At 39.7% G+C, this 14,254-nt stretch overlaps 1 protein-coding gene across 6 annotated transcripts in view; it reads left to right on the plus strand.

Annotated features, from left to right (window-relative positions):
• ATXN3 (ataxin 3) overlaps positions 1-13,298 on the plus strand; it is a 33,089-nt gene extending 19,791 nt beyond the window's left edge. For 5 of the 6 annotated variants that reach the window (XM_025214531.1, XM_025214535.1, XM_006032809.3 and 2 more), the window contains 2 exons: positions 2,969-3,057; positions 7,010-13,298. In XM_025214531.1, the coding sequence (XP_025070316.1) occupies positions 2,969-3,057; positions 7,010-7,104 (184 nt within the window). In that variant the 3' untranslated portion in view covers positions 7,105-13,298. Of the gene's footprint in view, positions 1-2,968; positions 3,058-4,691; positions 4,761-7,009 lie in introns of all 6 variants that reach the window. The other variant, XM_025214532.1, reaches the window with a different exon arrangement.
• The last annotated feature ends 956 nt before the right edge of the window (positions 13,299-14,254 follow it).

Consider the following 14,254-nt stretch of genomic DNA (forward strand, 5'->3'; position numbering starts at 1 on the left):
GGGGGACTAACAGTAAGGCAAAGATCCAGTCATGTATATACAAGCAAACAGACTAGTATTAAAATATATTTACATGAAGCCTAATAAATGGTTTTAATAATTATTTTCCAGGAGATAATCTTTCTGTCTTTGCATTAAGCCTTTCTTCTCAGGTCCAAGGTCTCTCATAGGTATCAAATAAGAGTACTTCTCCTTAAATTGGTATGTTTTTCATTTCAGTAGATTCCCAAATGCATGTTGGTATATGTCCCGTTGTGAGTGGATATAAATGGAAGATTAGACATAATTTCTAACTGTTGGTTTCTTCTACATCCAAAGTTGTGACCTGTTCTCTTGCAAACAAAGTTGTGAGCAAATTTCCTCATTTGAATTCAGTTTCCACTTCAGAAATTTTAAAGTTTCAGCTTGTTTGTTGTCACTTAGTTTTATATCTTGATTCTCTGGTGAGGAAGGAGAAGTAAAGCAGTCTTGGGACTAGGGAGAGAGGCTAGATGGTGAAAGAACTTGACAGTATATGAAAGGCTGAGAATCCCAATTTTCTGGAACTCAGATGTCTGGCAAAAGTCAGTGAACTATACGGACTGAGGGTAGAGAAAAACAACTACAAACATTTGAATAGAAGGGCATGTGATGTAGCTAACATCATCCAGTGTTTTCTCAGTCATTCATTTTCCCTATAATGAAAAGGAGCTTGCAGTTAGGAGAACACTCTCAAAATAATAGAACCTGAAAAATGCAACATAGAGGCTTTCATAGTTTCATGGATGTTAGAGTTGGAAGGGACCTATTAGATCATCGAGTCTGACTCCCTGCCCTGGGCAGGAATGAGTGCTGGGGTCAGATGACCCCAGACAGGTGTCTGTCCAATCTCCTTTTAAACATCTCCAAGAATGGGGACAGAACCATCTCCCTTGGAAGCTTATGCCACGTTTTGACAACCCTCACTGTAAAGAATTTTTTCCTGATGTCCACTCTAAATTTGCTCTCTTCCAGTTTGTGGCCATTATTTCTAGTTACCCGAACAGGCGCCCTGGTAAACTTTGTACCCCCTATTTCTTGCCCTCCCCCCCCCCCCCCCCCCCCCGATGAATTTGTAGGTGACCATGAAATCACCTCTCAGCCTCCTCTTGCAGAGGCTGAAGAGGTTCAGGTCTCCCAATCCGTCCATATAGGGTTTTTTCTGTAGGTCTTTAACCAGACGAGTGGCTCTCCTTTGAACCCTCTCCAGGCCATCCACATCCCTCCTGGAGTGCGGCGCTCAAAACTGGATGCAGTACTCCAGCTGTGGCCTGACTAATGCTGCATAGAGGGGAAGTATCACCTCCCTAGACCTGTTTGTGATGCACCTACTTATGCAAGAAAGGGTGTGGTTTGCTTTACGTAATACCTCATCCCACTGGTGACTCATGTTCATTTTGGAGTCGACGACGTCGAGATCCCTTTCCACAGTTGTGCTCCTTAGAGTGGTACCTCCCAGGCTATAGGAGTGTTGACAATTCCTCCACAGGTGCAACACATGGCACTTATCCTTGTTAAACTGCATCCTGTTCTGGCCTGTTTCCCCAGCCTGTCCAAATCAGCCTGGATTCACTCCTTGCCATCTAGTTTGTGTACCTGCCCCCATAGTTTGGTGTCATCAGCAAACTTGGGCAGGGTGCTTTCTACTCCCTCGTCCAAGTCACTAATGAAGATATTAAATGGTATCGGTCCCAGGACAGAGCCTTGGGGATTCCGCTGCCCACATTTCTCCAGGTAGAAATTGACCCATCCACCACCACTCTCTGGGTGCATCCCATAAGCCAATTTTCTACCCACCAGGCTGTGTAATAATCTACATTGCAACTGTTCAGTTTATTTATAAGAATTGGGTGTGACACTGTGTCCAAGGCCTTTTTAAAATCTAAGTAAATAACATCTGCCTCTATTGCTTCATCCAAGCATTTTGTGACCCGCTCGTAAAATTAAACCAGGTTAGTCAGGCAGGATCTGCCTGCTGTGAACCCATGCTGGTTGTTCCTTAGCCATCATTTTACCCACAGGTCCCCCACAAATATGATCCTTAACAATTTTCTCAAAAGTCTTGCTACGGATAGAGACTAACTGGCCTATAGTTACCCAGTTCCTCCTTCCTCCCATTCTTGAAAATAGAGACCACATTGGCCCTTTTCCAATCCTCCGAGACCTGTCCTGAGCACCACGAGTGCTCAAACAGTTGTGCCAGCAGCTCCGCTATGACTCCAGCTAATTCCCTAAGTACCCTAGGAATGAAGATCATCAGGACCTGTTGACTTAAATACATTCAAAGAATGTATAAAGAACTGTAAAAAAACAAACAAACAAAAAAACAAAAAAAAACACTTTATAAAGAAATAGTCATTTAAAGTGGGGTCTGAGTCAGTTTGGGGGTAGAAATTAAGGCCAAGAGAATTTTCCACAAATAGAAAAAAGTTGTATAAATTAAAGACTTGAAAATGTAACTGGACATAATTTTTTCTAAGTAAACAAGAAATGCTAAGACCAAATGGAATAAATAATGACCAGTTCTTTGTATTTTTAAAGTTAAAACATAGGTAAAGGATCTTGTTCCCAGCATGTGATTTTTTTTTTTTTTAATTGATTATATTTAAGCATTTTTTTTATTAAAGGGATCCCTTTTTCATCATTCTAAATACTTTCCAGAATTAGTTTCCTAAGGGTGGTGGGAAGTGATTTCCTATCGTTTGTTTTTCTTTGTGGTCAGATATATGGTAGCTGATCAGGATACACTGAAGTCAGTTCTTCATATCAGACCAGTAGATCTTGATACCTAACTGAGCTTTGTATCTGAATATTTTCTTAACTAAAGTGAAGATTCATAGCTCTAACATTAAATGATACTAGAAGCATTGAAGTCGGTCTGGTTTTTGGTTATATCTTTGTGATGCTACCTTTGTTTTTCTAATAACTTTTACTGATTTGATAATTTCAGGCAGCAACAACAGCTACAGCAACAAGAGCACGCCTCAAACCTACATGACAAACCAACTACAAGTTCAGATGCACTAGGAATGGACCCAGGTGTTTATTTTATGAAAGCTACTATTTTCAGCATGGGTTGTCAGTGAAGGATTTTTTTGTCCAGGGCAGGTATTCAATCTTTGAAGTCCCTTGGCATTTTTTTTTTTTTGCCTTTACTCTCCCTACATGTGTCCTCGACGCTACAGTGAAATCTGTTATCTGACATCCTGGGGTACGGGGATTGCTGGTTACGTAAAAACTGTGATTATCTAAAATAATCCGGCAGGGTTTTCAGATAATGCAGAGCCGGGGGCAGGGTGGAGTGGCAGCAGCACAGGGCGGTGGGTGGTGGTGGCAACCATGTGCAAGCTTTCTCTCGCCCCTCTCCCACATCCAGCTGGCTGGCTGAAAACTCCAGTTAATGGAGTATTCCAGTTGGTTAAGTACCAGATAGCAGGCAATGTTGTGTTTTTTTTTCCTAGTTGAGAGGGACCGTACAATTCTTAGGTCAGGAGTATAAAAAAATGGGCAGACAATAAAAACCCTTGGTGTGGACATACCTACACTAAGGAGAGGATGTCTTTCAACTTAGCTTATATTACTTGGAAGGAAGGTGTAGCTGCAGCAGCACAGTGTCTGTAGTGCAGACAGAACTTTAGAAACCTTCACTAGTATGCTGCTGATAGATTCAGGCATAAGTAATAAAAATCTTTCTGTCCCACAACAGTGAAATACAATACCTGCACACCATAGCCAGATCTTATGTAGGATTCTTGAAACCAGAGGAAGTGCCTGGATAGAGATCTTTTTGAAACAGAACAGCACTTTTATCAAACTAGACAAATCCTGGTCTGACTTTTCTGTTTTTTCAGGTTGAGTAAAGTCTGATTGCACTTTGGAAGTCTGTGCAGCACTACTTTTTATCATGATGAGATTCTGGAAATAAATCTCTCTCTAAATGGATGCATCTACACAAGACATTTACTGTGGAGCTGCCTAATTAGGTCTGCAGTAAACGTCTCCGCATCTACATGTGTGGTCCTATTAGGCCGCAGTAAGCTAATACACTCTGCCACAGGTTAAAACTTGTACTATCCTGCCAAAGAGTATTTTAGTACACAGCGACTCATGTGTAGACACTGACGGGGCTGGCTTGGACATGGGTGCTTCAGTGCGGAGGCTACCTGCACTAGAGCACCGTTGTGCCCTAGCCAGCCCCTCCACAGCATATTGAGCTGGGTCGAAGTAGCCCTGGGCTGATAGGATATCCCCCTGCCAGCCGGGGCCGCTCCAACCCAGCTCAGTGTGCTGCCGTCCGGGGCACGTGTAAATGCGGTGCCCAGGAGCAATAACTCCAGTGCAACATATGCCGGAGTTTATTGCTTTGAATTAATTGCACATGACAATATTGATTCATCTAGACTGTATGTAAGCCTTACTGACATTAAAAACAAAGATTTAAAGATAATATTTTGGATATGTTTTTATGGACTTACAGGATTTTGAAAAGTCACTCAGGATTGTTCAAATTATAGTAATAGAAGATAGACAAAAACCAAGACATCTGGAAAAAAATCTAGAAAGAAAACCAAGTAAAAGGAAAAAAAAGGACAAGAAAATGTTAGGGGTGCACCAATAGAGATTTTGGGAGCCAATACTGATAGCTTATTTTTAAGGAGGGATATCAGCCCCAGGTGTTTATTTTATGAAAGCTACTATTTTCAGCATGGGTTGTCAGTGAAGGATTTTTTTGTCCAGGGCAGGTATTCAATCTTTGAAGTCCCTTGGCATTTTTTTTTTTTTGCCTTTACTCTCCCTACATGTGTCCTCGACGCTACAGTGAAATCTGTTATCTGACATCCTGGGGTACGGGGATTGCTGGTTACGTAAAAACTGTGATTATCTAAAATAATCCGGCAGGGTTTTCAGATAATGCAGAGCCGGGGGCAGGGTGGAGTGGCAGCAGCACAGGGCGGTGGGTGGTGGTGGCAACCATGTGCAAGCTTTCTCTCGCCCCTCTCCCACATCCAGCTGGCTGGCTGAAAACTCCAGTTAATGGAGTATTCCAGTTGGTTAAGTACCAGATAGCAGGCAATGTTGTGTTTTTTTTTCCTAGTTGAGAGGGACCGTACAATTCTTAGGTCAGGAGTATAAAAAAATGGGCAGACAATAAAAACCCTTGGTGTGGACATACCTACACTAAGGAGAGGATGTCTTTCAACTTAGCTTATATTACTTGGAAGGAAGGTGTAGCTGCAGCAGCACAGTGTCTGTAGTGCAGACAGAACTTTAGAAACCTTCACTAGTATGCTGCTGATAGATTCAGGCATAAGTAATAAAAATCTTTCTGTCCCACAACAGTGAAATACAATACCTGCACACCATAGCCAGATCTTATGTAGGATTCTTGAAACCAGAGGAAGTGCCTGGATAGAGATCTTTTTGAAACAGAACAGCACTTTTATCAAACTAGACAAATCCTGGTCTGACTTTTCTGTTTTTTCAGGTTGAGTAAAGTCTGATTGCACTTTGGAAGTCTGTGCAGCACTACTTTTTATCATGATGAGATTCTGGAAATAAATCTCTCTCTAAATGGATGCATCTACACAAGACATTTACTGTGGAGCTGCCTAATTAGGTCTGCAGTAAACGTCTCCGCATCTACATGTGTGGTCCTATTAGGCCGCAGTAAGCTAATACACTCTGCCACAGGTTAAAACTTGTACTATCCTGCCAAAGAGTATTTTAGTACACAGCGACTCATGTGTAGACACTGACGGGGCTGGCTTGGACATGGGTGCTTCAGTGCGGAGGCTACCTGCACTAGAGCACCGTTGTGCCCTAGCCAGCCCCTCCACAGCATATTGAGCTGGGTCGAAGTAGCCCTGGGCTGATAGGATATCCCCCTGCCAGCCGGGGCCGCTCCAACCCAGCTCAGTGTGCTGCCGTCCGGGGCACGTGTAAATGCGGTGCCCAGGAGCAATAACTCCAGTGCAACATATGCCGGAGTTTATTGCTTTGAATTAATTGCACATGACAATATTGATTCATCTAGACTGTATGTAAGCCTTACTGACATTAAAAACAAAGATTTAAAGATAATATTTTGGATATGTTTTTATGGACTTACAGGATTTTGAAAAGTCACTCAGGATTGTTCAAATTATAGTAATAGAAGATAGACAAAAACCAAGACATCTGGAAAAAAATCTAGAAAGAAAACCAAGTAAAAGGAAAAAAAAGGACAAGAAAATGTTAGGGGTGCACCAATAGAGATTTTGGGAGCCAATACTGATAGCTTATTTTTAAGGAGGGATATCAGCCGATACTGATTCTATTTCCGATACAGCTGCATGCAGCTGGTAAGTCTGTTGTGGTGAAAGGGGAGAGGGGAGGGAAGGGGCGTGGGGGGACAGATCAGTGTCCCCCATGGTGAGGGAGGGAGTGGGGCAGGGGCTGGGGTAGGTGCTGCTGAGCTGGGGCGGGGCATGTGCAGGACAGAGCCATGGCTCATCCGGTGGGGGGGGGGGCTGTGCCCCCAGATCTGTGTGGGGCAGGCTGGGCCAACTGCAGTGCTGCGCTTGGGGCGGGTGGCAGCGGTGCTGGGAGGCGGGCTATGGGGGGGCTGCAGCCACCCCAAATTTCACCATAGCCCCCCACCCCAGCTAGGCAGCGCCCACCCCAGCCCCACTCCCTCCCTCACTGTGGGGTGTGTTGATCTGTCCCCCGTATGCTCTTCCCTTTCCCCTCCCCTTCTACCACAACAGACTTACCAGCTGCACACAGCTCTCCAAGTTGCTGGGCTGTGCTCCTTGCTGCCTGCTTGCTGTGCTGCGGCTGCACACACGCAGGACTATTTATCGGCCAAATGATTAACCTCATCAGGCCGATTTCCAATATAGTCAATTTTCTTTATGTCAGTGTCTATCCAGTATCTAGAAAATGTTCAATTTTCAATAGTTGCATTCTAGAAATTAATTAGACACACATTTTTGCTTTTATCTCTTGACAGGGGGTGATATGAGTGAAGAAGACATGCTTCAAGCAGCCATGAATATGTCTTTGGAAAGTGTTAGGAACCACTTGAATACAGAAGAAAAGAAATGACAAAATATTTTTTTCTGATGTCAGAACACTCATAATCGCCATTATAATATTCCTGTGTGGATGTTCTACAGGCAGGGTTCATTTTAGAGATGCTGGAATCTGTCTGTTGTCCTGCTCCAGATGGAAAAGGGAAAATCACAAATAACAAAAACTTGGTAGAATTTAGCAAATTATGGCCCTGATACTGCAGAATACTTAGAAATATATGTACCTTTGCTCACTTGAGTAATCTTTAAAATTCAGTTAAACTATTCACATGAATGAAGTTATGCATGTGCTCTAGAGCTTTGTTGGCATTATTTACCTAATTTAAACTTGTTTTCTAATTTTAAGCTGCTTAGAGAATTTAGCACAAAATTCCATATTAGTAACTTTTAAAGTGAACTCGGATACCCTTCAGTAATAATTTAATAAATACATTTAAATATTACATTTTAAATCACTTATGGAATGTACTGCTAAATTTAGTGATGAGTAATGTTTGACATTTGAAACATTTACATTCTTTGTGTTCTTTATAGTCTAGAACCTGAGTTCATGGTTCTGTTTCTCCTGCAGGGTTTCTTTCAAGCTGGAATCCAGCTTCCTGCTATACAGTTTTATGTGTGAATTATCTGATCAGTTCTTCAGAAGAAACACAAAACCATGAGTTTAGGTCCCGGCAGGCCAAAGAAAATCTTCAGTGTATTTCCAATTCTACTACTGCATTAGAATCCTTTAATGGCTTAAGACCTTAGGCCTTTTTTATTATTGTTATTATTTATTTTAAGTTCCAGTTTTAAAGTAATTTGAAGAAAGTATCTTGCAAGTAAGGTTCATGCCATCCTGTTTCCAGTTTTCTTACTTTAGATGACTTGGGTTTCTAGTTAATACTACTGCCTTGACTGAAGAAGTATGTATGATGGGGAAATGGTGTTCAGTGGTGTGCTAAAGAGATTCTTTTTTTTCTACCTCTCCTGTCTTCTGTGGGTTTTTCTTTGGTTTTGCCTTTTTAGTGTTTTTTATTTGTTTGTTTTGTTTTTTAATCATTCTGAGGTCTTTTCCTCTGCTCTGGCTTCTCTCCATTCCTTCCTTTGCATTACTGGTTTTAATAGTCATCTTCGAATCAGAGAGTTCACCAAACTGAATATAGAGAAAAGGAAGGATTTAGATGCCATAACTTCAGTGCCACATACCTAAAGTGCATCCCAGCAATCTGAAATGACCCCTGTGCAAGTAGCTGTATTAGGATTGAATATTTATGTCTGTGTGTGTGTGCCTGTTTTTTTTTTTTCCTTAAATGCTTTTTATGAGTGTTTGCTATCGTTTGCAGCTTTTTTCAGGAATGGCCTTTATTCACGCACCTTACGTATTTTTTTGTCATGCTGTTTCTGATACTTGGAAAGCAAAGTATGCAAGCGAGTACTGTTGTTTTTTTATGACTTACACTTGGATATCCAAGATGAATGTGTAATAGAGTGACCAAATTTTGCCTGGAACTTTACTACAACAGTTCAAACATGCTCCTCTTTAATTGATGGTGCTTTAAATATAAATTCTGTTTACATATGCATTATTCGGAAATATGTTGTACAGTTTTTAAGCTGTATACCATTTACTATATAAGAAGTTGCCACAAACATTCTAAGAATCGTTTTTTGAAAAAAATCAATTATTTACCAAAATATTTAAAATTATATCATTTTACTGTAGTCATGTATTTAATTAACATGCATTATTAGTAATTATTCAGTGGAAGCAAACATTCAGCACCAAGAAGTATTGTATACAAAAGGGCCTTGAACTTCTGGTAAATGTTTATTGATGGCTTTTTGATGGCTTAGAATATTGCTATACCATGGGCCAAGTCTTGATTCCATTTCTTGCTTCCTTAATTTCCACTGATGTCAGTGGGACCATATGTGTGAGTAAGGGAATCTGGATTTAGCTGTAGAAGAGTGGTGATTTTAAAAATTGCTTTACATTCTACCATTCTCATCCTTTTTAGGGAACACTGCTATGTAGTTAACAATCCAACTAAATCAGCAAAATCCTTGGACAGCTTTGCTACCCCTGCTGCACAAAGCTATTGAAACAAAGTAACTTCTTTTAAAAAAACCCAAAAAATTCACAACACTTAGGCTGCATCCAGACATGCAGGGGTGTGAGGTTTGTGGCGCTGCAAACCTCTTTGTGCAGTGAACGTTAAAACATGTCCTATACTAGAACAAGCAGTGCTCTGGCTGCTGGCCAGGAGTCCTTGCTGCCCGACCTGTGGCCCCTGCTGCTATCAATGTTGGCCTCAGCCTCGAGCTCTCCCTGGCTGAACTGCCAGGAGGAGCTGGGCAAGGATAGTTTGCCCATTTATCCCACAACAAAACACACATGCAGGGGCATGCACTGCAGCAATTTGTGCTGCTGCAAGCACACACCCCTGCATGTCTGGATGCAGCCTTAATGGCTGCAAAAACCTGTCAGTATAGATGTTTACTTCAAAATTGAATATCATTTGTAAATAGAAAAGGACTCGAGCATAACGTAGTTTTGTGTTAATCCGGAAATTAATCATGACCTTTTGCAGTCTAGATTGTACCATAAAGGGAAGGTTCTCCCTTTATAAGTTGATGCAGGATTGTAAAGTTTTTTGTTTTAATTCATGGAAATTGCTAACTTTGTCTTCTGTTTTGAAAAAATATTTCTATGGCTATATGCTGTAGCATTCCTGTATACATTTTAAACGCTGAAAACCACATATACTATATGCCTCATACACAAAATTGTTACTGTCACTAAACGTTTGAAGTTCACAATTAAACCTCCAAATCCATTCTTAACCTTCTGTCCATTCTTAACCTTCAGTAATACAACATATCAGGAATTGTAAGGCCACAGACTGCTTGAGAAAACCCAGCTGTATGAATTAGATATTACAGTTAACCATATTCCTTTTTAAACAACATTCTAAAAATTGGGCTAAATGCACTTAGCATTTTGAAGAATTATAAGATTATTTAGACTGTATGAACTGTTAGTGAATCAGTTAGGAGGTAGCTATTCAAGCTATGTATGTTAATTGCAACAAAGGAAAAGGTTAATACAATTTAATGATGATACACATTTTATAATCTAGATTAAAGTTCAGAAAGTGTGGAACCACCAAGAAGCCATCAATAGAAAACTGACTTCATCTCAGTGTGCATTCATGTAGTGATAAGCACTTACCAACCTGGCTCAATTGTGAAATGCATTTGTAAATAAAGTGCAAACTATTCTAGAGCAGTAGTCATCTTCTGAAGCTGAAATTTTTTCTTCACATTGTAACATTAGTAGTATACCTAGCTTAGTATGCAGGTTCATACTTTGACTTTTGTTCCAATTCTACATCTGAAAGAGCATCAGACTCTGCCTGTCTTACAAAAATTACTCTGTCTAATCATGTTTATGTCCAGCTGATAGTACAGATGGGGTTTTGTCCACAAGTCTGGTAGAACCATGTTTGGTGCTTAACTGAATTAAGACACAGTTTAAGACATAAGACATAACGTGATTCTAATTTTTTATTGTTCTCCCAGGCAAGGGGGAAAAATATATTAAAAAATGGTCAGTCACATTTAAGCATGACTATTTTGGGCACTTTTTGGATTATAAATGTTCTGATGTTTATATTAAATATGTCAAAAATGCTGACATTCTTTTGATATTAAATTGGTATTAGAAGCAAACTGGTTTCCAGTCGCCTGCATTTGAAGTCCATGTGGTGTGAAAACATCTTCCTTTAGCAAGATGGAAGCGGTAAGTTAAATGCAAATCTGTTAAGCTTCCCTTTCAAATACAAGGATTTTACATTGCAGGGAATAATTATGCAACAGTTGCAGTACTGTTTAATGAATACCAATATAAAGTTAAATTTCAAATGTGTTAGGAATTCATAAAACAGTGTATGCAATATAGTGGCCATTAGCGAATGCCAAGTAGTTTCTTCTCTAAATCTCAGCCAAATATTTGTTACACACAAAATGCACTCTTTTGTTTAGGAAAATGCATAGTGTTTTTAAAAGTGAGTAAACAAATACGTAGAAGGAAATACTATCCAAAAAGTATGATATATTTTGTTTCATCTGTAAGATAACATACAAATATTGGGCTTTTTCCTCCCAAAAAATGTCTGAGTTCAAGTCTATTTTATTTTTACAAAGACTTATTGTACAATTCCTATTAACAGTGCATCAACTTGGATTTTGGATTGGTTTAAAAGTAGTAAAATCCCATTAGTAATAAGGAAAATATGTAGAATTAGTTGGATTTGTCAGAGCTTAGATGGAAAGTTGTATCACATTTAATCCTAGGAGGTAAAAACTACTAGGAGGTGTTAGCAGTTCTTACAAATGTACACATAATGCTACTGGATTTTCATAAGTACTGATAAGAAACCTTTAAAAACTGTCCAGTCTAACAAGTAATCCTCTATTTTTTTCATTTTTGTTTTTAAAAAAAAGCAAGCAGTTGTTTAGCTAAGTAAAGACAATATTATACAGCAATGCCTTAGAACTTATCCACTATAATTCGGTTGCTATACTTTGAAAATGAAAGATTTCGTACATTCCTGTACATTTTGTATTTACAGAATTTGTTAGAAGTCTATGCTTTTGCATATTGTTCTTTAAAAATGAAGTACCTTTATGTTGCATAAAAGTGATACATTTTTATCATGAAAGCATAGATCATTCTTTATTTCAACGTCATGGTTTAAAGATACACTGTCAAGGTTTATATACCCAAAATCTGACTTGCCATTTTTTCCTCTTCTTCCTGAACCGCAATATGTCTGAACAGTACCTACTCTGGTTTTATTAAAATGTTTGAATTTTGTCCTTTGAGGAAAATCAGTACTACACTCCAGACCATCTCTCTGTTAACCAGTGTGTTAGTCCTGTTGAGGAAAACCTTTAGTTAAAGGAGGAATTGATAAGATAATAATGAAATATCTGAATGTTAAGATTAGATGAAGGGTGGAAACCTTGATAGTGTCTTTTAAATACTTGCACACACTGACAAAAATCTGTCTTCTGCTGTGTCCATGTATCCCACTGACTTCAGTAAACTTGCACAAGTACAAAAGAGAACAGAACTTAGGGGCTCTTTTGGGAAATACCTCACTAAAGTATGAAGTCTGATTCTTCTGTATTGTCTCTTGTATAGTACAAAGTTGTGTATTTCTAGGAAATGCCTTCAGTTATAAATTCTAAGAGGAAGAAAACATAAAACTTTAAATCTAATTTTTATGCCACTTTTTAAAAACAACTGACATTCTGTGTATATAAAACCACAATGCTAAAAATTTAACATATCAAGGAAATTTGAAATGTATGTAGCCATACAGCTGAATGCATTACTGCAGTTCTACTAGGCACTGGTTTGAGAAGGACCTCGAAATAAGCACTTGTAAACAATAATATACTATTATGGATGAGCAACTGTAAGCTGTGCTAAATATTGATTTCAAAGTTATTAAAATAAAGAGGCCTATACTTTTTAATGTTCTTCTTTTAATCTAAATATCTGTGCACATGCCTTCCCTTAAGATATACATGTATCTGGCACAAATCCCATAGAAATTACTAGAAGACTTGTCCTTGACTTCAGCAGGTTTTGGATTAGCTCTTGGTAGCAGTGAGCAGTGCACCTTATTAACTGTCCTTTACATCTCATGATTTCATAGATTTCATCAGGTCCAGCCCCCCTACCCAAGGGGAAGGAAGTCAGCTAGGGTCAAAGGATCCCAGCAAGATAAGCATCCAAATGGTTCTTAAAGGTGTCCAGAGTATGTGCTTTCACCACCTCTGGGGGGAGTCTGGTCCAGGCCTTGGCAGCTCAGACCGTAAAGAAGTTTTTAGCTACGTCTAGCCTGAAACGGTCTTGTAGGAGTTTGTGACCGTTGGACCTTGTCATCCCTTGGGGTGCCCTGGTGAACAGGTGTTCCCCCAGTTCCTGATGCACACCCCTTATATACTTATAGGTTGCCACCAAGTCACCCCTGAGCCTGTGCTTTTCCAGGCTGAAGAGTCCCGTAGCTCAGAGCCTCTTTGTAAGACCTGTTCTCTTTCCCTCTGATCATGCATGTGGCTGTCCTCTGGACTCTTTCAAGCTTCTTCACGTCCTTCCTAAATTGTGAAGCTCTGAACTGGATGCAGTATTCCAGCTGCGGCCTCGCCAAGTCTGAGTACAGTGGGAGGATGACATCTATGGGCATCCCCATAGATGCAAGCCAAAGTTTTGTTCGCTTTGCCAGCTGCGATATCGCATTGGTGGCTCATGTTCATCTTGTGGTCAATCATGACCCCCAAGTCTCTTTCAGTCATGGTGCTAGTGAGTGTAGCTCTGCCAAACATATAAGTGTGATGCGATGTTTTTTCCCCCTGAGGTGGAGCACCTTGCATTTCTCCATATTGAATGCCATCAGGTTTTCATCCACCCACCTTGCAAGCCTATTGAGCTCAGCCTGGATCACCAGCCTATCCTCAGGTGTGGACATTTCCCCAAAGTTTGGTGTCCTCAGTGTACTTGGCCAGTCCACTTCTGACACCAGTGTGCAGATCATTTATGAAGACATTAAAGAGAACAGGTCCAAGAACAAAGCCTTGGGGGATACCACTAGTCACTGAGTGCCATGATGAAAATTTTAAAATAATATCTGGAAAGTGAGTAATATTGAGAGAGTTGCTGATTAGTTCTATTTAAACTTGATCTTGTACAGATTGGTTGCACATAAAATGTTTGTTAAATTATATTAGCATTGTCACTTGCCTTGATCCCACATACAGTCATGAAAATAGATCATGTTGATCATAATTGTTCATATATTAGACCTGATACACATACTATAATATTTTGTATATATTGATAAATAGCAGTGTTTATTGGTACTACTGGGGTTTAAGCTGTTCTGCTTAAAGTTTTAACAGTCTATTTATAACAAGAACAGTAAGCAGGTGAGATGTAAACAATGTCAGTACTTGCCTTATCTGATTTGCTAGCCCTACACTGTTGGATACAATGTGTGCTGGATGCCAAGTACTTGTACTCTTGAATCTTAAGTTCATGACGGACACTGCTGTCTTGGTGGTGCTTTACCTATTCAACAGAAATAGTTAATTAAAAATAAATAAATTAA

Source organism: Alligator sinensis, unplaced genomic scaffold (genome assembly GCF_000455745.1).
Source record: "Alligator sinensis unplaced genomic scaffold, ASM45574v1 scaffold645_1, whole genome shotgun sequence".
Lineage (NCBI taxonomy): Eukaryota > Metazoa > Chordata > Crocodylia > Alligatoridae > Alligator > Alligator sinensis.